Raw genomic sequence first — 23517 nt, forward strand, 5'->3', positions numbered from 1 at the left:
CTAGAGATGACAAAAAGGTGGGGAGGGCTCCAGAACATTCCAAGCCTAATAAGTATTTCTGGTTGAAATCCTTCAGTCTCACTACGACCCTGACAAGAAAGCACGACTTTAATCTCCTGGCATGATTAGTTTTGATCCTAAGCTGCATAATAGAATAAATGCCCCCAAATGTGCAGAGTAAATCTTATTAACGTCAAAACTACATTACATGCCCTGTAGGAGACCAGAAATCAATTTTTACATCAAGAGAATAGGAAAGCTCTGGGATGCACAGAGAACGTCCCCTTACACCCTTTCCTACACCCCAAAACAGGCGTTTTTACATCAAGAGCAAACCGGAAATTAGCATTCTGTGCCTACTGAGTGCCGGTCGCATTTGCGCTCGTTAACTCATTTAAGTCCTACCACAAAGTAAGTACTGAATGCTAACATCTTACATTCGTGACAGTGCAGTCTGAGAGATCTGGAATTTGCTCAAGGTGACACACTGCAGCAAGTAGGAGTCAGGATTTGAATCACAAGCAGTGTCCTTCTCCACCCCGACAGCCCCCACCCCCCGCCACCGCCACGACGCAGAAAACACAGGTCTGCAGGAAATTAATGACCCACAGCCTTCCTAAGGCTCTGCGCCATAACTGGGAGACAACCTGGTTCTCGTGACTCTTCAGTCTTTCTGTTTTCACCGAAGTGCATGACTGCGGGAGCAAAGCGACCACGTGAGCCCCCCCCCCCCCCGCCTCCCGGCGAGGGCCAGTGCTTTTCTGGCCAAGGGCAAGTCACAGGTGCGACAACGTGCCAGGATTGGATCCGGAGCTCGAGGGCTCGAGCTCTCCCGCAGCGTCACTGGACGGCCGGGTGTGGCCTCTGGACGCGCGGCAGGTCACTAGTGCACTCAAAGGGAGGCTGGCGAACTGGTCAGCACTGTGAACCCGCGAGGTGGAGGGACTAGGAATGACCTTGGTCGCGCGGCCTCTATAACCCCGCATGGCGACCTCCCGCGGTAGCGCTAGGGTCCCCCACGGCCTCCACCAGTAACGAACCGGTGCGGCGAGACCGTACAAGACGCCAGGGCGAGGCTGCAGAGAGGGAGCTGGCCCTCCCCACGTGGACAAGCTCCCCGCTGGGGGCGTGGCCGCCGGCGCGAAGCTGGCCAATGAACGCCGCCGTCGGGCTCACCCGGTTGGGCACGCCAGCCGGTGGGGCTGCGCCATCCCGGGGGCGGGGCTCCGGAGCCGGGGCGCGGCGCGGCGGGTCACGCGGGTCGCGGCGCCGGGCTATAAGTAGGGACCGGCGGCGTGTGTAGTCAGAGTGATGGCTGCCGGCGCGCGCTGCGTGCTAGCTCTTCTCGGCCGCTGAGGCGCCCGCGGGTGCTTCCAGGGTGGGTCGCCAGGCCCTACCGAACCATCCCCGGAGCCTCCGCCCTGGGCCGACTCCTCGTCGACCCTAGGTGCGTGCGACTGTGGTTCCAGCCCACCGCCGCAGCTTGCACCTCTCGTCTCCCGCTCGGCTCTTCGTTTCCTCTGGTGAGTAGTGGCGCCACCTTGGATAAGGCTTTCTTGTCCCTGCGGCCAGGCGGCCGATGCCGTGGCGCGGGAGGTGGCCGGGTGGGCCGGTGCGGCGAGATTCTGGCTTCGTTTCAGTTCGCCTCCCTCCCCCACCCTGCCCGCCCGCGGGCCTTTTTGGCGGTCCCCGGGCGGCGCGCGCGGGAATGGCCCTTTTCCGGTTTTCGTGGGGAGGGCGCGCGCGGGCGGGCCGCGGCGGGAGGCGGGGGTTGGGGGGATGCGGGCTGGACGCGCGCCGGCCGCGGAGGTCCCCGGCGCCACGTGCCCACTGCCTCGCGAGCCCTGCTCGGGGCCGGGGCCGGTGGGCCGCGGACGGGGGTCAAGGCCGGGTCCCCCTGCCGCGTGGGCCAGCGCGAGGTGCTGCACGGGCTCCCCAAGGGCGCGCTGCTATTGTTATTTTCTCTCCCCCCTCCCCCAGGATGAACTTGCGTCCTTTCTCTTCTCCGCCATGGAATTCTCCTTGCTTTTAGCCCTCCAGAGCCAAAGAAACCCCAGACAACAGATGCCCATACGCAGCGTATAGCAGTAACTCCCCAGCTCGGTTTGTGTGCCGTAGTTTACAGTATTTAATTTTATATAATATATATTATTTATTATAGCATTTTTGATACCTCATATTCTGTTTACACATCTTGAAAGCCGCTCAGTAATTCTCCTATAATTAAAAAAATAAACAAAACCACTAGTCTAGAGAATGGCATCTACCGTGACAACGCTGACTACCAGTACTATTGCTGCTACTGCTGCTTCTGGTCCATTGGTGGACTACCTATGGATGCTGATCCTGGGCTTCATTATTGCATTTGTCTTGGCGTTCTCCGTGGGAGCCAATGATGTAGCAAATTCGTTTGGTACAGCTGTGGGCTCAGGTGTAGTGACCCTCAAGCAAGCCTGTATCCTAGCTAGTATCTTTGAAACCGTGGGCTCCGTCCTACTGGGGGCCAAAGTGAGCGAAACAATCAGGAAGGGCTTGATCGACGTGGAGATGTACAGCTCGACCCAACAGCTGTTGATGGCCGGCTCTGTCAGTGCGATGTTTGGTAAGTTCTTTTTATGTGTGCCCCTTAATGGCGGGTGCACAAATGGGTATTTCCCTTCCTGTGCTTTCCCTTTCAGATTTTCTTCTGTAGAATGCAGCGCATTCCTAAGAATTTTGCCATTTAATAAAACTTGCCTGTGTTTCAGGTTCTGCTGTGTGGCAACTAGTGGCTTCGTTTTTGAAGCTTCCCATTTCTGGAACCCATTGTATTGTTGGTGCAACCATTGGTTTCTCCCTTGTGGCAAAGGGGCAGGAGGGTGTCAAGTGGTCTGAACTGATAAAAATTGGTATGTTTAATTCTAAATGGTTTTTAAATTTTTATTCTTGTCATGTGCTATCATGGCATTATATGAAATATATGGTGTAAAATAGAAAAATTTTGAAGATAGAATATTAAAATGTAAAGTGGGTAAATTTTTTTTTTTTTTTTTTTGGTTGGTTTGTTTTTGGTTTCTGATTTTCATTAGTTGACATTTCTTTTTTCTTTTTTTTTATTGTGTTCTGTTCCAGTGATGTCTTGGTTCATCTCTCCACTGCTTTCTGGTATTATGTCTGGAATTTTATTCTTCCTTGTTCGTGCATTCATCCTCCGTAAGGTAATCCTTCTCTCTCCTCCTTTATGACCTTTGGTGGGTCATGCTCAGTGGTATTCAGACTGCTAGAATTCTTCCAGATGTGATTGGTGTGGCTTTAGAAAGTTAAAAAATTTATGTTTGGTATATTTCTTATATGTCACTAAGTTCTCTGAAAGAAACAAGTTTGCGGTAACCAGGAATGCATTCAGGCAGGAAAAATTGAATGAATACTGTGGTGTCCCAAGAAATGGGAGAGGCTGGGAACGAGAAAATAAGGAAATTTATTCAGGGGGGCTTTGTAGAGGTGTTTGCAGATTATTGCTTTACCTAAACCATCATACGCAGATCAATTTGACTTAAAAGCGTGGGGTTCAGGAAGTCAGTGTCTCTTGAGGCTTTTTTTTTTTTAAGCTGATAGTTAAATTGAGTAGCTTGGGTCTCCACATAGTTAATTTTGTAGTACTGATTATCATAACCAGTTTATAAGCTTCTAGGTGGAGACTCTATCTCTCACAGTGACTTGACTCTAATTTCTTAGACTGGGTAAAAAGAGCCAATAAAGGTAGTTTTGTTTTTCTTGGCCAAAAAAAAAGTTTCCAGACAGTCATTTAATTTCCTGTCCTATTTGAAAATCCCTTTTGAGTGACCCAATAGCATTTCTTTTATCTAGAAGTCTGGTGCTGGCTCCAAAATAAATGTAGACGACAAGGGATGTTGTCATTGGACTGAGTTATTTAGTGAGTAAGAATAAATGCATTTTGCTCAGGAAACAAAGTTGTCCTTTTTTTTGAGGTGAATGGCTCTTAACGGTCCATTGTAAGTTCTTAAAAATGCTCCTAAATGGAAGAAATCTGAGTGAAGGAAGATAGGTAGTTTAGAAATCTGAGTGAAGGAAGACAGGCAGCTTAATCCCAAAGGGTAAGAATATATTCAGAGCCATTTGTTTGGTCTAGTTGTAAGCTTTTGTAGGGAAGGATTCGTACCTTTGTGGAAATACTATGATTCATTAATCACTTTTCCTGTGACCCGGGTGTGGTAGAATATAGCAGTTGAATATTTGGAAAATTTGAAACATTTGTAGTTTGGTTATAACTTGAGAGTAAATAGTTAATTGTTACTATTATTGGCCTTGAAATTTGCTACTGTTCTATTTAGCAAACAGGTATGAAGAGCTCCTACCCTCCCAATCCCCAGAATTGCTGTAGCATATGGTAACATGATGCTTAGATTTGAGGCATACCAGTAGTCACAGCTCAGATTCTTCAATCTTCTTATTAGAGCCATATAGCTTGCTCTATACCAGATAGCCAGGAGAATTAATAGGGTCCTCTGTAGGGGATTCCTGCTTTATATAAAAGTCTACATTGGGTCTTTGTTGATTATTGGGAAGCAGATTGTTCTGATTCTGGAGAGGCTTTGTGTGTCTCTAGACAAAACAAACTTGTCTTCTTTCTTGGAGGGAGAATGGTGGTGGTGTTCTGAGGGATTTTTAGTGGCCCGAATCTCTGATTTGAGAAATGCGTGGCAGGTATTTTTCCCCAAAGTTAGTAGCTTAAGTGTATTAACTTCTTAACTATATATTCATTATGGGGGAATGAGGGTGGACATGATCAAGAATGATTGAAATAGTGTTTAAAACAGTATTGACTTTGAGGACCTTCTTGACCTCCAGGCCCCCCTTTCCTCCCCATGGCACATATATACCCTTGTGTCCAGTCTATCAGTGAGTCTTTAGGTGATGAATGTGATTAGTTCTGGTTATCTCAGGTTTTAAATCTCAAGAAAACAGCCTTATGCTGGTAACCTTTGGGCATCCTGGCTGTTAAAGTCTGAATATTTGACCATTAAAATGCTTTCCAACTTAAGATTCTGTTTTGGGAATTAACATTAAAATTGCCTTTAAAAAAATTTATTTTCTCCAAGGGTATTGGGTAGTCTATTAGGAAAAACCAGAATGGAGGTGCTGTACTTCCTCAAGGACCCAGGGCAATAAACAGGAAATAGGGGAAAAGGGTAAATTTTCCTATTGACTATTTAAATGCTAGTCAGAGAAAACGGGTTGTTCAGCATTTTCCCTTTTGTTAGGAATCACATTAAATCTAGGACATCTTTTCAAACTCAGAGAAGCCTTTTTCTTTATACAAAGGCTTATGGGAACATCCAGTATGTAAACAGTGGACTATTCTGGTTGAAGATGGGGAATTATGAAGACCCCTCTTTCACATCTCACGTAACTGTATGGTGAGATATTTACATTATTTCCAGGTAAAGATTAAAGTGTGTGTTAGATGGCTCATAGAGTAATACAAATTTTGTGAAGTTGTTAGCCTTGGTTACCTGTTGTGAGTGACCCAGAGGGGTCTGGAGGGAGTAAAAGGGAGAACACAGTTTATGTTTTATCCTGCCCTCCCCACCCTCCTGGCTGATTTACGAATTTAGCTTTTTATTTATTTTTTATTTTATTTTATTTTTAAAAGATTTTATTTATTTATTTGACAGACAGAGATCACAAGTAGGCAGAGAAGCAGGCAGAGAGAGAGAGAGAGAGAGGGGAGGAAGCAGGCTCCCTGCTGAACAGAGCCCGATGCAGGGCTTGATCCCAGGACCCTGGGATCATGACCTGAGCCGAAGGCAGAGGCTTTAACCCACTGAGCCACCCAGGCGCCCCCAAATTTAGCCTTTTAGACTATGAGCCTGTATTTCATTTCTTTTTCTTTTCTTTATTTTTTAAAGATTTTTATTTATTCGAGAGAGAATATGAGCTGGGGGAGAGGGAGAGGCAGACTCCCCACTAATTAGGGGATGACCCCCCCCCCCAACCATGGGGCTCAGATCCCAGGACCCATCCAGGCATCCCTAGTCAGAAGTTTTAGAATCACTTTGGGTCTTTACCTTTCTTCTCAAGATTTTCTTTTGGATTGTGATCAAGACATCATTAAACCTTTAGGGTAGTATCTTTCAAAGTTTAGTCTTCCCCATGTATTCAGATCTGTATTCTCTTTAAGGATTTGACTTCGGTGTTTTCCTATAGAATTAATACACATTTGTTGTTAATGCAATGCAACTCTTATTTCCAGTCACGCTAGCCGTGCAGTTCCTTAAACATTTGTTGGAGTTTTTGCCTGAGGGCTTTTGTACTCTGTCTGGAATACACCCTCTCTCCTTGATTTTTTTCCCACCTTTAGATATGTACTGGCTTTTTTTTTTTTTTTTAAATATTTTATTTATTTGACAGAGAGAGAAATCACAAGTAGGCACAAGCAGGCAGACAGAGAGGGGGAAGCAGGCTCCCTGCTGAGCAGAGAGCCGGATGCGGGGCTCGATCCCAGGACCCTGAGATCATGACCTGAGCCGAAGGCAGAGGCTTAACCCACTGAGCCACCCAGGCGCCCCTGTACTGGCTTTTTGACTTAACACATTTGTGTCTTTGTTCCACTGATACTCCCCAGTGTGCCCCTCCTTCCATCACTGCCCCTTACTCTTCTTTATTTTCTTTATAGTATTTATTGCTATTTTTTTCTGTACTAGAATGTAAATGACAGTTTTCTGAGGGCAGGAACTTTGTCTCATTCATTCCCATATTTTAGTGCCCAGAATAGTGTTTGGCATAGTCTGTTGAATGAGGAGGTGACTTAGTGTACAATTCGTTTTTATCTTAGCACTCTGGTAGATCATTAATAATGGTATATTTATTGATGTCTAGAGAAGATGGTTGTCATAGGTAAATTCTGCATATTTTGGTTTTAAGAAATCTTTGCAGACATGCTGAGAAATGTCCTCACATCTCATTGTCTATGTCTTGACATCTTTTACAAATGTACATCTCAGATGTATGCTCAGATTTACTTCTGGCCATCAGGTTCCTTAGAATACTGGGTGATGGGGGTGCCTGGGTGGCTCAGTGGATTAAGCCTCTGCCTTCAGCTCAGGTCATGATCTCAGGGTCCTGGGATCGAGCCCCACATTGGCCCTCTGCTCAGCAGGGAACCTGTTTCCCCCTCTCTCTGCCTGCCCCTCTGCCTACTTGTGATATCTCTCTCTCTCTCTCTCTCTAATAAATAAATAAAATCTTAAAAAAAAAATACTGGGTGATGAAACTGATTATTTGGGACATTACCAGTCACTGGTATAAGTAGCCTTGTTAGAAATAGCACCCTTCCCCCCTCAAATAATAAAAAAACCAAACACAAAACTTAGGTTCAGGTAGATGTATAAGATGAGATCAGCCTTGGTAAGGGAGACTTCTAGGAACAAGGCCAACTGGGCTTTTCCTACTACTGTGGAGACCATTAGCTGGCACTGTAATTCCTGAACCTCCCCGTTTACAAGGTTCTTTGGAAATGAATTAACTGTAACACCTTTTAAAGTATTGATCTTAATGATCTTTTACAGGCAGATCCAGTTCCTAATGGTTTGCGAGCTTTGCCAGTTTTCTATGCCTGCACAGTTGGAATAAACCTTTTTTCCATCATGTATACTGGAGCACCTTGTAAGTACATACCAAAATATTTAAATGTGAATTTAAGTTGTTTATAAAACTTGCATTAAATGCCCAATTTACCCCTTTTTGCTTTACAGGGCTGAAATCTCCTAGAAGGTGGCTGGCCTGCACCCATTTCAGAAGGCTGCAGGCTAGTGTATGCTGAGTTAACCTAGATAGTTTTTCAACCAAAGAGACCTGCTAAGATTCTAAATCACTACAGACCTTTACTCTTTAGTCTTCACAGGACCCACGATAATATGACCTTCTCCCTCCCTTTCTCCTATCTGTGTTGAAAATACTGGAAGTGATAATGACCTCAACTACTGACTACTGAAGAGTCATTAGTTACATTTGGTCTTCAATAATCAGTCATTTAGAACTGGTTTGCTGGATATTCTCATTTTTCTCCCAAATGGAGCTACCTTTGTCTCTAAGCACTAAATTTACTTCCCTGAATCTGCTTGAATGAGAAGAGTTGGGATGCTTAACAACTGGTCTAAGTGCACTTGGAAGAAGAATTCATGCAGCTAAGAGGAAAAATAATTTGTGAGGATATAAAGATTAAAAATGATTGCTTTTATTTTGGGACTAAGGCAAAGCATGGATTAAATTATGATACGTGTTTAATTTGGGAACTGAAAAAGATCAGTCACTTGTAATTTACAGGACGTTACATGCTTTGATCAGTCATTTTGCTGTCTAGGGTCATTTGACTTGATGGTCAAGTCAGTGGCTTTTGATCTTTTGACCGTGACCCACTGGAAAAAATACATTGTACATTGCTGCCTGAGACACCCATGTAGAGAAGCTGCTTGCTCTTTTTATTTTTTTTAATTTTTTAATTTTTTTTAAAGATTTTATATATTTATTTGACAGAGAGAGATCACAAATAGGCAGAGAGGCAGGCAGAGAGAGAGGGGGAAGCAGGCTCCCTGCTGAGCAGAGAGCCTGATGTGGGGCTCGATCCCAGGACCCTGGGATCATGACCTGAGCCAAAGGCAGAGGCTTTAACCCACTGAGCCACCCAGGCGCCCCGAAGCTGCTTGCTCTTACTGTGTGTGCTGCACCCATATTTTCAGATAATTCTCCAGCTTTTTTTTTTTTTTTTTAAGATTTTATTTATTTATTTGATGGATAGAGATCACAAGTAGGCAGAGAGGCAGGCAGAGAGAGAGGGAAGCAGGCTCCCCGCTGAGCAGGACCCCTGAGCTTAATCCCAGGACCCTGATATCACCACCAGAGCTGAAGGCAGAGGCGTAACCCACTGAGCCACCCAGGCGCCCCTCTCTAGCTTTTTTTTTTAATGCTCCTTGGGGCAACTAAATTGATTACTTTTCTGACTAATGGGTCATAACTTGTTTCTTAAACTTCACTGAAGTAATAAGTCACTGACCAAAAATGAAATTAGCTCAGTATTTTTTTTAACCTTGTCTTTGTTTTTGGAATAATTAGGAAAGAAAATGAACAACTTAATGAGAACATTGATCTTACTTAGGGGATACCAGACTCCTTACCAAATGGTATGGGCAAAGAAAAGCTTGCATGCTACATTTTCGTTCTTTTTTAAATTGAAGTCTTTGTGCTAAACTAAAAAAGTCTCCTGTGAGGCTCTCAGCACTGATGTTTTATCCTGGTAGCTGCAAAGCTCGTAGTTCAGTGAAATTAGAAACTTAAAACTTTCAATCATTTTTTGAAAAAGGAACTTGGGATGTTTTTGTTCTTTTCTTTGTGGATCATTTACAAGAAAAATTTCCCCTTCTTGTTTCCCCTCTTTGGGGAACTTGGAACACAGGCAAATTTAAATTGTGATAGAGATTGATTAAATTTCATGAATATTTTAGTTTGTGTGACTAAATACATGGTTAGAATTAAAATGGAAATATTTATAGTCACTATAGAACTTTAGTTTTGAAAGGACCATAATTTATATCTGATTTTTAAATATTAATAATTGGGAGGAAAATAGATTTTCCATTTTTTTTTTTTTTAAGTTTTTTATTTATTTGACAGAGATCACAAGTAGGCAGAGAGGCAGGCAGAGAGCCCAGTGCGGGGCTCCATCCCAGAACTCTGGGATCATGACCTGAGCCGAAGGCAGAGGGTTTAACCCACTGAGCCACACAGGTGCCCCTAGATTTTCCATGTTATAAGTAATTTAATTCCTAATCAGAATAAAGCTAAAGAACTGCAGGTAGCCAAGCTATTCTTGGATGAACTATAATCATAACGTCTTTCAGGCTAAAATAGAATTCTATAGTGCTTTGCTTCAGTCAGTAGTCTAGGCTAGTGGCTTGGGACCTGTTGGCATATAAGTGATAAGCAGAGGAGGACTGATACTGAAGATCCCAAAACTAGGTGGAGAGTAGGCAAGTCTCTAAGATAAGGCTTGTTAATGAAATTACCACTAAACTGTTTTCTTTTTGTGAAAGATAGCCCTTTGAACTACTCTTATCTTTTGATAGATAATCTGGTTTTTCTGTATCTTAGTTTTGATAATGTCTCCTAAGAGATAATCTTTTTAAAGGATTTTACTGGAGGGTAATACAGTGGATATGGTAACTTCCACGGAGAATTCTGTCGTAATGACAAAGACGACTCTTGGGGCCCCTTTCTTTTTAACATCAAAAGCTGTATATGCAAACATAATGAGTGGCGGCTACCATCTGGAGGCTAGGGAGTAGAATGCTTCCATTTTTTCATAGCTAGTTGCAGATCCTGGTATAGCGATCCTTATTATCTTCTAAGTAAAGAAAGGGGAAAAAAAAAACAGTTTTAGTTTTTGAAGGAGCTTGGGAGACTTGAACCTAATCTAGCAGGTGTGGAGAGTGGGCCAGAGGTGGTGGTGTGGGTTTCAGATGACTGGGGGATTTTTCTCCCCTCCTGAATTTATGTAGTCAGGAACACAATGAAAACCCTGTGGACTTAAGACTGGCAGCAGTTGTAAAGGGTGATGGGCTGGCTTGGGGAACTCCAGAGTCCCCAGAGGAGGGTTTACACATTGTTGCAGGGGGCTGTTGCCCTGGGGTTTTCAAGATGCACCATTTTATCTCCTAGTGCTGGGCTTTGACAAACTTCCTCTGTGGGGCACCATCCTCATCTCGGTGGGATGTGCAGTTTTCTGTGCCCTTATCGTCTGGTTCTTTGTATGTCCCAGGATGAAGAGAAAAATCGAACGTAAGTAACAAATTGTGGCAGAACATTTTAACTAGGAATGTGCTCGTTTCTTCTTGTGTGATCAGTTAATAAAAACACACTATTCGGATAGATTGGCAAAGTCAAAAATTTAAGTGAGATTTCAGGAGATGGGTTTATTAGCCAAACTATGTTTTTTATTGACTTGAAATGACCTGAGACCTACTCATAAGGAATAGTTGACATATGTTGGGGATGAACTGGTCATTTAATCTAGTTTTTACTGTATCAGTTGCTGGTGACAGAAATACAGAGAGAAGTAGCTTAACATTAACTTCGAAATAGGATGTCTTAAAGTGTAATAAGGGTAGGCATAAAATTTTCAAGGGGGAAACTATTCTAACTACTTCTGTGTGTAACTTCAGATTTTGACATGCAAATTTAAGTGTCTTGTTAGTATCTGACTTTTAGATGTGGTCAGTTCTCAGAATTGTCACACAGATTTGAGAGGTAGATATTTTCCATTGTTAATGTGAAGGAATTGTTTAGACCGTTACTATTTCGGTAGTAGAGTATAATTAAATACAGAATAAATTTTGTTAGTGTTAGTCTTACTTAAATCTTGTATTCATTTCCTTACTGGCTGAGATTTGTTATAGTAATCTTTCTGCCCTTTTCATCTGCAAGTGCTTGGTTAGAGATTTCACCATTGTCTTTGGGAAGTGAAAGGCTGCACACTGCAGGGGCACTAGGAAGAGTGCTGTGTCATTGCAGCTGCACTGAGGTGCTTGTGCCCTGCGCACAGTGGGAATGAGGCTTGCATGACCTCCTGCTCTCGTTTTTCCTCCAGTTTGGGGGAAGAGACAAGTCTTGCTAATGTTTTAGGTCCTAGTCTATAGCATGGTTGTGCTGCCTGAATGAACACGTGTAAATGTACTGGGCATTGTAGACTGGGCAGAGGATGTTCCTGCCTAGTCGGGGCATTTAGATCCATAAGGTGCAGAACATTAAAGCATGTCTCTGTTTTACAGAGGTGGGAATTCGAGTTTTCCTCTTTAGTTGTCTGCATTGAGCTGTTCCTTTGCTTAAACTCCTAGACTGAAATTTGGGGGCATTCCTTTTTTAAAAAGAACCTGAATTAGATGCAGTGTAAATTTTCAATCTGTCTACCTCATGCTTGAGGTACGTTTCACCTCAGAATGGGTTAGCAGGGAGCTAGGGATAGTTTTTATCCTTATAAAACCGAAACCTTTGTTTTGTAAAGGAGAAGAATACACAACAGAGCCCATAGTGCCTAAGATATTTTACTGTCTAGCCCTTTACTGAAAAAGTTTGTGACTGCTGAAGCGCTGTTGATTTCTTCCCAAAGGAAAGATAGGAGATACGGCAAGTGGAGCAGACAAGGAAACTTATCCCGAATTTTCACTGAAATACATTACTTTGAGATGGATATTTTTGAGGTGGGGGGAGGGGAGGTGTGGAATGAGTTAGTTTGGTCAAAACCCAACCAAGCCCCCCCCCCCTTTTTTTCTAGGAGAAATAAAATCTAGTCCTTCTGAAAGCCCTTTAATGGAAAAAAAGAATAGCTTGAAAGAAGACCATGAAGAAACAAAGTTGTCTCTCAGTGATATTGAAACCAGGAATCCTATTGCTGAGGTAGGATCTGCCACGGTGCCCCTCCGGGCTGTGGTGGAGGAGAGAACAGTTTCGTTCAAACTTGGAGACTTGGAGGAAGCTCCAGAGCAAGAGCGGCTTCCCAGTGTGGATCTGAAAGAGGAAACCAGCATAGACGGCACCATGAATGGTGAGTGGAGTGAGAAGAGTTTTACTTTGTTACCTGTACTGGGGAGGAGCCTTATTGTTTGGACCCCCATGATGTTTGTTTTTAACGTTACTGTTTTGGTCTTGGCTAGGGGCAGTGCAGTTGCCCAATGGGAACCTTGTTCAGTTCAATCAAGCCGTCAGTAACCAGATAAACTCCAGTGGGCACTATCAGTATCACACTGTGCATAAAGATTCTGGCTTATACAAAGAGCTGCTCCATAAATTACATCTTGCCAAGGTGGGAGACTGCATGGGAGACTCTGGCGACAAACCCTTGAGGCGCAATAATAGCTATACTTCATACACCATGGCAATTTGTGGCATGCCTCTGGATTCATTCCGTGCCAAAGAAGGTGAACAGAAAGGTGAAGAAATGGAGAAGCTGACCTGGCCTAACGCAGACAGCAAGAAGCGAATTCGAATGGACAGTTACACCAGTTACTGCAATGCTGTGTCTGATATTCACTCGGCATCCGAGATGGACATGAGTGTCAAGGCAGAGATGGGTCTGGGGGAGAGAAAAGGAAGTAGCGGCTCTCTCGAAGAATGGTATGACCAGGATAAACCAGAGGTGTCTCTCCTCTTCCAGTTCCTGCAGATCCTTACAGCTTGCTTTGGGTCATTCGCCCATGGTGGAAATGATGTCAGGTCAGTTGACTTGGAATCTCAGCGTCATGCTCTCTAGTTTTGTATCACCTTATCCCTTTTACAAGGCTATGGTTGTGGCTTTGGTACCATAGCACCCTGTGGGACACGAATAATCTAGAGAGGATGAGGTAATAGCTGTTATTGACTTAATTAAACAGGCAGCAAAATTTTTTTTTAGAGGGGTGCTTCACTGGCTCAGTCAGTAGAGCATGTAAGTTTGTGGCCCATGTTGGGTATAGAGATTACTTAAAATCTTTTTTTTTTTTTTAAGAGATTTTACTTATTTGACAGAGATCACAAGCAGGCAGAGAGGCAGGCAGAGAGAGAGGGGGAAGCAGACTCCCCGCTGAGCAGGGAGCCCAATGTGGGGCTCGATCCCAGGACCCTGGGATCATGACCTGAGCTGAAGGCAGAGGCTTAACCCACTGAGCCTCCCAGGCACGCCGTGACTACTTAAAATCTTAAAAAAAAAAATATTGTCGTGTCCCCCCCCCCCCCCCCCCCCGCCAGAGAGATTACAAAGAATGTTTCTGTAAATGATAAACACAGATATTCTTCAGGGAGAGGTCTTCTCTCTCAAGATAGGGGCCAGTTCTGTGAGCGTAAATTCTATGAATACTGAGATGAAAAGCTTAAAAATCACTGCCCTAGGGAATGAATTTGGATGTTTTTGGCCTTAGTTCTGTGGTTTGTAAACTGGTCATTGGAACCTGAGTTGTTCTAGGCTACCTCTTGGATGAGAGGCCACCAAATGCATGGGATTCTTCTCTTGAGAGCAGTTTTTATTTTCTTCTGCTGTGTATGTTGGGGTTCTGTTTATTTCTGTTAAAAGGACTGTTTGCTAAATGAGCTTGACAGCTTTGCTTTAAATAATCTAGTAGGTCATTTAGCAAACTGGATCTTGCCAAATTCTAGTTCTGCCTGAAAAATCATCTCTGTCCTTTTTTTTCTTTCAGCAATGCCATTGGTCCTCTGGTTGCTTTGTATCTGGTTTATGACACAAGAGATGTTTCTTCAAAAGTGGCAACACCAATATGGCTTCTGCTCTATGGTGGAGTTGGTATTTGTATTGGTCTGTGGGTTTGGGGAAGGAGAGTTATCCAGACCATGGGGAAAGATCTGACACCAATCACACCTTCTAGGTAAGTTGGTAAAACAGGTCTTAGGCTAATGTTCATTTTCTTAGGATGCATAGTATGTGTAGTGTTACCACACGAATCTTCAGCTAATGTAACCCAAGCTTGAATTATTTCCTGGTGTTCCTCTCATTGTTGTGAACTTTTTCGATTTTACATACTGTCTAGCCCTTAAACAAAATTTTGGTCAAATATTCATCTCCAGTGGTCTCTTAATAACATAACTTTTCTGAGAAAGGCTGTGTATGGAGCAAATAGTCTGTATACTTGTCCTTTATTTGTCTCTACTTGAGAGCTAAGATTAATGTTCATTACATTCTTCAAAATAGAAGTGCAGACTTTAATAATGGGCTCTTAGGAACCCTTAGAACCTTAAAAATGTTAGAAAAGAGGGAAAAGAGCCTGATTTAAAGTAGATTTCAGGTGCACCTGGGTGGCTCAGGTAGTTAAGCGTCTGCCTTTGGCTCAGGTCATGATCTCCAGGTCCTGGGATCCCACCCTACATTGGGCTCCCTACTCAGTGGGGAGTCTGCTCTTCCCTTTAAGATTGCCTCTTCCCACCCCTCTGCTTGTGCTCTCTCTCTCTCAAATGAATAAGGAATAAATAAAATCATAAAAATAAAGCAGATTTCAGGAGCTACAGCAAATGAAAGATGTTAGGTCAGTGTTAGGTTTTGTCACTGAATGGATCACAGTAAGATTGTGTTAACTTTGAGGTAATGTGAGCTTATAAAAAAGATCATCTCCCATTCTTGACAAGTAATCTTTTTATGTCTACAGTGGCTTCAGTATTGAACTGGCATCTGCCCTCACGGTGGTAATTGCATCAAATATTGGTCTTCCCATCAGTACAACACACTGTAAAGTAAGTATAGTGTAGTGTATATGAACTGTGTCTATTGAATGGTTCTAGTAATACAAAGAGGTTTTTTTTTAATGTAATAACTGTGGTTTAGAAAGTTTTATGCAGTTGGAGTCTTGAAGAGTTCACAAATTTAGGACAAATGACTGCAATAATGTAAAGGCTTACAGTTTATAATTCCTTGGGTCGAGTGTTCTTATTTAAGCCGATCATGTATGTTCTCCCCAAACAATGGTGAAAGTCCTTTTACAGATAGTTAACCCATCTGTGAGGAATATTGGGCTGTTGAAGGGCAGCGTTATTTATAGAAGGCGTATATTCATAGCCTCAGAATTGAAATAACTGAGAATCTTGTTGAATTCTGAAGTTGCTCGATGACCATGTAATAACTAGAAAAAGGAAGAAACTAGCTTCCTTAAGGCAATTTAAGTTGGTTCATCCTGGAGCCTGTGAGTCATACTTCCTCTTCTAGGGTATCTCCAGGTGATTGGCTATGAGGTCTGATATCTGTCCTCCTCTAAAATGATGCTTGGAAAACCTGAAACTTAAAATAATTTATTAAAACAGTTGATTTATTTAATACTTTATTAACGCAGTTGATTAAAATGCTGGTAGCTCAGGAGAGAGAAAGGAGGTGTTCTCATTCTTGTCTTTTTACCCCAGTTACCATAGAAGTAATGATTGGATTTTTGTATTGCCTTCGTCTTCCAATGAGTAATCTGCTTCTTACCCTGTTACAAACCATCTTTCATGGAATCCGGCTCATCAGCAGTTTGGGGCTGCTTACCTATGTACAATTATGAGTCTGTTACCAGAATACCATTGGCCTCTCCTAACCAGTGTCCTCGATCCCTCTCTGCTAGGTGGGCTCTGTCGTATCTGTCGGCTGGCTCCGATCCAAAAAGGCTGTTGACTGGCGACTCTTCCGCAACATTTTTATGGCCTGGTTTGTTACCGTCCCCATTTCTGGCGTTATTAGTGCTGCTATTATGGCAGTCTTCAAATATGTCATCCTCATAGCGTGAAGCTGTTTGAGATTACAATTCGTGTCGATGTTTGGGGCCACCTTACACATTCCTGCTCCTTTCAAGAAGGATCACAGTGTTACAGAAGACCGACAAGAGTTTTTTTAAAGTTTGGGAGCTGTGGGAGGGAAGTGTTACTTGTGCTATAATTGCTTTTGTGCTAAATACAACTTGTCTCAAAATTAGCTATGTAAAATAGCTGGGTTTCCACTGGTTCCTATTGAGGTCCCTTTTCCTTCTGGGCTGTGAATTCCTGTACATAATTCTCTACTTTTTGTATGAGGCTTCAATTCCATTATGTTTTAATGTTGTCTCTGAAGATAACTTGTGATTCCTTTTTTTTTTTTTTTTTTAAAACAACCATTCAGAGCCTTTTGACGCAGTGTGCTCTGCTTTGGTGGTTTCACCAGCTTCTGCCCTAACATGCACAGGGACCTAACAACAAACATAACTGAAGCTTCCCTTGTAGTCTCTTAGAGAAATAGAGCCATTTGTACTCTGCCCTCCTGTCGGTAGTGGCAGGTTCCATTGGCATATGTGGGAACTTCTTATAGGGACGAGGTTCTTTGGACACAGTGAAAATTTTTAAGTTAGTAGAAACTTCTTGGCAAGCAATTCATTGACAATTACTGCTGAAAAGAAGTAGGAAGAAAAAGCCTTCTGGCCGTCTTGGTTATTTCTTTACAATTTCTGGCAGTGTGGGATGGATGAATGGAGTGGAATATGAACTTTGGGCAAGTTAAATGGGACAGCCTTCCATGTTCATCTGTCTACCTCTTAACTGAATAAAAAAGCCTACAGTTTTTAGAAAATTTTGTTCTCATGGTTTTTGTTCATGTTTGAAGCATCTGGGCTCCAGATCAGTTACCCCTATGCCATTCTTAGGAGAGTGTTCTCATCTTAAATGAGAACTACTGACCTACTTAAATTTTCCCACTCCTCCCTGGTAAGTTTCTTGTGATCCCAGAATGTACATGACTTAACTCCATAGGTACTGTTGTAGCTGTTTGGCATTTTTCCTTATAATAGCACAGACTAGACACTTTCACGTTAGCATGTATAAATGTACTCATTGTTTGACAGCCACAAAGTTTTCCTGTTTGAATGGACTGTTTTACCAGATCCTTATTTAGAATGTCCCTAGCTTTGCTATTATGAAGGATATTAAGACAGGTGGGGTGTGTATATGTGTGTGTGGGTAGCTCAACTTAAAAATGCTCAGTGTTGGGTTCTTCAGTCTGGACCCATTATCTCTTACCCTTGATCAGAACAGTTAATGAAAAGTACGTTGCTTTGCAAACTATGTTGATGACTCCTGTCCTGAGAGTTGTGTTTTAGGAGGATGCTTTTGAGAAGCCACACTGTACCACATAAAGATAAGCCTGCCTGACCTGTGCCTGAGAGAGATTAGGTCACTGGCTGGGTACATGCCATGGACTCCTCGATGTTCACCATTTAAGGTCAGGCACTGTGCTAAGCTTTTAATATACATTTAATCCTTAAGACCTCTTCAAATAGGTTTTTACCCCTCTCTTACAGCTGACAGAACCAGCCTGGGGAGCTTTATCTTTCCCAGTATTACATGGTAGCAGAGAACTGACATCCGTTGTTGCCTTTGGGGCTGGCTGAAAGTAGCCTTGTGATTTTTATTTGAGGAAGGAAGGAGGGGGCTCTATATGGTAAAGAAGAATTTAGCATTAATCCCTGAACTGAAGGTTTTGGAGGAGATGCCCTTGAGTTTTGGTATTGGTTTCCTTTCCTGATGCTGTGTGACCTCACACAGTCCTCCATCGTGTCTTCCCTGTGATTAAATGAATAGTGACCAGCCTCAACATTTCCCCTTGGCTTGGGAGAAAACAGCTGAGAAAATACTTCCATCAGGAATTCTCTAGGAAGAAGCAGCTAGACGTGGGAAAGAGGAACCCCAAGAGCTGGGAAGAGACCAGAGGGAGTTTGTATTTCCATATATAGTAATACCTACCATGGGCCGGGAATACATGCTCCAGAGAGCCTTCGTCTATGCTTTTTGGGCATAGAGGTTGCCTTTTTTTAAAATGAGTTTTTAAAATCAAAAGGTTATATGTGGGCATGTGAAGGAGTTATGTGATTCAGCAAGGCTTATAACAGAAATGGGTCTCCCACCACCATGTCTCCCTCTCATGATGTTGCGACACTCAGCCCTTTTGGTATTTATCTCGGTGTTGCTGAGTGCTATAGTTTGTGTAACTACTTGGCCTTTCCAGCTTTTGGCTCTTGACTTCCCATAGTGGAAAATGATGTGTAGTTTTCATCATCTTCAACTTTTATCATATACAGACCCTAATCTCCCACTTTCACTGTATAATTGGGTCTTAATTTTGTTAAGATAATATTCATAGTATTTAAAAGCTGTTACTGAGTTGTTGAGTCTTAACAGTAATATATGTAGTCACTTTTCTTGTACATCTTCTTGTTTTTCCCTGGAGTAGTCTTTTTTTAGGTTCTATGTCACTCATCTATCCCGTACCAGTTTTGTTTTTGTAAAGATTTTATTTATCTGAGAGAGAATGAGCAGGGGGAGGGAGAGAGAGAAGCACATTCCCCACTGAGCGGGGAGCCCAACACCAGGCTTGATCCTAGGACTCCAGGATCTTGACCTGAGGTGAAGGCGAATGCTTAACTGACAGCCACCCAGGTGCCCCACTGTACCAGTTGTCTTAATGTCCTCTTAGGACTGTTGTAAACAGCAGGAGTGTTACTGATGTGTTGGGGAAGCCTCCCTCACAGCTTATCTGCTCCAGTCTAGACCAGTTTCACATTTGCATCCTAAAATTTTTCCTCCCTGTCCTGGGAGTTTCTTTCTTTCTTTCTTTCTTTGTTCGGTGGGGGAAAAGGAGTGGCAGAGGGAAAGGTAGAGAATCTTTTTTTTTTTTTTTTTTTATTTGACAGATCACAAGTAGGCAGAGAGGCAGGCAGAGAAAGACAGGAGGAGGAGGCAGGCTCCCTGCTGAGCAGAGAGCCTGACGCGGGACTCGATCCCAGGACCCTGGGATCATGACCTGAGCCGAAGGCAGAGGCTTTAACCACTGAGCCACCCAGGTGCCCTCTTTTTTTTTTTTTTTTTTTTTTAATGATTTTACTTATTAGAGGCTGAGCAAGCAGGAGGGGGAGCGGCAGGCAGAGGGAGAGGCAGGCTCACCACTGAGCAAGGAGGCACATGTGGGACTCCATCCTGGGACCCTGGGATCATGACCTTAGCTGAAGGTAGATGCTTAACCAACTGAGCTACCCAGGTGTCCCTGGAGAGAGGAAATCTTAAGCAGCCTCCACGCCCAGTGGGGAGCCTGACACAGGGCTTGATCTTAAAACGCTGAGATCATGACATGAGCTGAAATCAAGAGTTGGATGCTTAGCAGACTGAGCCACCCAGGTGCCCCTTGGGGAATTTATCTCCTTTGTTAGGGTTCCTATTATTTACTGTCGTCCTGTGTTTGTTTTACTTGGTTTGTTCCCTTGTTTTCTTTTTTTTTAGTTTTTTAAAAATATTATTTATTTATTTGACACAGAGAGATCACAAGTAGACAGAGAGGCAGGCAGAGAGGGGGGAAGCAGACTCCCTGCCGAGCAGAGAGCCCAACGTGTGACTTGATCCCAGGACCCTGAGATCATGACCTGAGTCAAAGGCAGATGCTTAACCAACTGAGTCACTTAGACACTCTTATTGGTTTGTTTTAATGGAGAATGCCTTGTAAGCAGTTTCCTGGGACAAGTATTGGAAAGGATTTTTTGGGGGCCTTGCACATCTGGACATGCTTTCATTACATTTTCACATTTAGTTGAAAATTTGAGTATATGATCTAGGTTTGAAATACTTTCCCTTGAATATTTGAAGGCATTGCTTTCAGGGCTGCTGTGGAAGAAGTCTGAAATCTTTTTGATTTGTACATGACCCATCTTTCTGGAAACTTGTTAGGATTTTTAGTCCTTAGTGTTGGAAACCTGACAGTGAAGAGTTGGTTTACTTTTCAGTTGACTTGAGTACTTTGAGTCTAGAAAATAATGTTTTTCAATTCCAGCAACTTTCTGAATTTGATACCCTTTTTTTTTTTTTTTGAGCTTTTTAAGCTACCCAACTGGTCCTAATTTCTGAGTATTTTGCTCAGTACCTTTTTCTGTTTCTCTGACCTTGTCCTTTTTATTTTTTTGAGAGATGCCCTCAATTCTTTCTAATCCTGTTAAAATTCCTGCTTTTTGATTTCCAAAACCTTAAAAAAATAGCATCCTATTAAGGGATGCAATCAGTATCTCTTCGTCAGGATTTAATGATAATTAAAATGTTTGTCTTCCTGTTTTTTCACTCTAGTCTCTAATGCCAGTGACTTTCCTGGTCATCTCCTTTGTATGAGAGGAAAGCACTAAAATGGTGGTGGGAAGCTCTGAGCGTGTGGGTAGGACTGTGGGGCCTTTGCCTTGGGTAGCAGTTCTCCCACCACCGCCCCCCCCCCCAATATATGGCAATACTTGGTTTGAGACATTCTTTGTTGTCACAGTAGGGGGGATTTCTATATATTGTACAATTGTATAAACATTGTGCAGTACACGGGGAAGCCCCTGACAGCACCGAATTACCTGATTTAAAATGTCAAAAGTCTGTGGCTGAGAAACTTGGGATTAGGGTGGTTTGGTTAGATTTCCTTGGGAGAATCCCAGAGAAGCATCGGACCGCTCAAATTTCTGGCAGTCAGTGGGGGAAGAGGTCACTATGTATTTTAATCTCCCTGTGTCCGGTACAGGCAGTCCTTGCTTTGTGTGACTCCAATATGCACGATCGGTTACCGCAGTCCAGGCAAATAATAGCCATCCCCCAAAAACATGGTTCAACTTTCAGTTGCTGCGGTCTTTTCACTGAGTAACTGCATAAAGTACAAACTTGAATGCTGGTTCTTCAGTCCGCAAATCACATTTGCAAAAGAACAGAGTACAGCACCATCAGTGGCTTATCAGATCACTCCTTTCTAAATCTGCTGGAGGCTGCTTGCCAGTCATCTGTTGGGCAATCATCTGACTCACTGAAGACAGAGCTTTTGATGGTGTCGGCTCTATACCTCCTGGTGGTAGAGAGACATTGTAAGCGTGTAGCACTCCTGTCGGGTTATGCCCCACATTCTCCTCGGGCTTTTGAATGAAAACGTGAAAACTTTGTGTTTTTACCATCAAATACAACTTCATTGATCAGTCGGTGGACAGGTTTATTTCAGCTTTTAATGGGTTTTTGGATGGCTATGGATGCTACAACCGGAGATCTTGCAGTATCTATAGCTGAGGTTTGGAAGACATGGGAAGCATTAAGGGAGAAAGTAGCAGTCATATGCAGTGTGACAGAAATGTACTACACTGCAGATAGTCATGGGATTCAGACTGAAAATGAGTTGAGTTGTATTTGACCATGGGAAGGTTGCTGCTGCTGTTTGAGGGATTCTAGACAGGCAGCTACAGGAACTTGATGAAGGTGAGCTTTTCAGCCTAAATGCGTAAGTGATTGTGATAAAAAGTGTACGGATGTCCCAGAAGAGGCGATGGTTGCCATCACTTCACAGTAAGGAAATTCTTGGAGATATTTTACAACATTCAATAAAGGTGAAGTGTTGGAAGCTGATCCCAAAATGTTGAATCCCAGTATTTCTAATGTTTTAAATTAGTGGGCTAACTAATTTTTTTCATTTCTGTATTCATTTATTACTCAGTGTTTAATGTTTTGACAAATTTTTAGACTTCACAGGGCAGCCATCTTTTTTCCTGTTGATTATTAGTTTGTTTTGCATGGTTTCAGCTTGCATTGTCAGTTTTACGGACCCGTACCTACGGTGCATAGTGAGGGCTGCCTGTATATATATATATATATTTTTTTTTTAAGATTTTATTTATTTGACAGAGACACAGCAAGGGAGGTAACACAAGCAGGGGAGCAGCAGAGAGAGGGAGAAGCAGGCTTCTGCCAAGCAGGGCACTCAATGCGGGGCTCGATCCCAGGACCCTGGGATCATGACCTGAACCAAAGGCAGACCCCCAACAACTGAGTCACCCAGGCGCCCCTGCCTGTATATTTCTTGTGCCTAAAACTGCTATTTCCCAATCCATGGACCCTCTGGTACCCTTTATAAAATAAACTTCCTGTCTAATGCCACCTGGGGAGACAGATGCCTGACCACAGTATGGGGTAAAGGATCTGGGGGCTTAACTGTTGATACTGAAAGAAAAAAAGTTTAATTACGGAGATCTTTAAATGAACGTGAAAACAGAAGAGTATAATGAACTCAGTGTACTTTCTACCCGTCATCCAGTTCCCAAGAACACTCAGTATCCTGCTATTGTTTCACTTCTTTGTCGAAATTGTTCAGTGGAGTATTTAAAAAAAAAAAAAAATTTTTAATGATTTATTTGACAGACAGATCACAAGTAGGCAGAGGCAGGCAGAGAGAGAAGAAGGGAAGCAGACTTTCTGTCGAGCAGATAGCCGATGCGGGGCTCGATCCCAGGAACCTGGGATCATGACCCGAGCTGAAGGCAGAGGCTTTAACCCATTGAGCCACCCAGGTGCCCCTTAATGATTTTTTTAAAGCAAAAAATTTATTGGAATGTTTACATTAAGAAAGTTTGAACAATTAAGCATAGAAGGTAGAGAATGAAAAGAAACTCACTTAGCTTTCCCCTTTCCCAGCTCCAGTCCCCAAAGGTAGCTGTCAGTAGCTTGCCTGTGAGTAATTTGTGGTTACTGTCAAAAGCTTACATTTCTTAGGCACTTTGCCCTTGCATATGTGCACATGTGTGCGTGCACACACAAACTTGAAGAATCTTTTTGAGAGATAAAGCTGTTCAATCCTGTAAAACCCCCTTGGTGTCTAGAAGTTAAATGGTGTCATTTCGCAGAATAAACAAGTCAATGTTGAGACACCCCTTAACCTATAGTTGTACCAAGAACTAGATAGATGTTACACAATTGTGCTTGTGTTTACTTGCAAGTTGCTAGGTCCTTTGCAAGCTGGACTGAGCTTTAAGCACTGAGCTAGTGCTTTCAGCCGTGCATTTCCTGACTGGCCGGAAATAAAAGGATTTGTTCTCACCCTCCATTTCTTTCCCTTAAGGCAATATAAAGCTGTTTACAGACAAAAGATGACAAAGTTAAGATTGTTGCTCATTAAAAGCAAAATCTAAATCACTAAAATCTAGTGATATGAGGATGCCTGGTCTATTA

General features: G+C 42.9%; 1 protein-coding gene across 1 annotated transcript; it reads left to right on the plus strand.

The window, feature by feature from the left end:
• The first annotated feature begins 1295 nt into the window (after positions 1-1295).
• SLC20A1 (solute carrier family 20 member 1) lies at positions 1296-17098 on the plus strand. Its single transcript, XM_032843928.1, has 11 exons — positions 1296-1523; positions 1981-2602; positions 2748-2888; positions 3112-3197; positions 7569-7665; positions 10714-10833; positions 12326-12595; positions 12705-13263; positions 14220-14405; positions 15180-15264; positions 16125-17098. The coding sequence occupies exons 2-11, from the start codon at positions 2257-2259 to the stop codon at positions 16284-16286; spliced, it is 2052 nt and encodes a 683-aa protein (XP_032699819.1). The 5' UTR covers positions 1296-1523; positions 1981-2256; the 3' UTR covers positions 16287-17098.
• The last annotated feature ends 6419 nt before the right edge of the window (positions 17099-23517 follow it).

This window comes from Lontra canadensis, unplaced genomic scaffold (genome assembly GCF_010015895.1).
Source record: "Lontra canadensis isolate GAN:19392208 unplaced genomic scaffold, GSC_riverotter_1.0 scaffold144, whole genome shotgun sequence".
NCBI lineage: Eukaryota > Metazoa > Chordata > Mammalia > Carnivora > Mustelidae > Lontra > Lontra canadensis.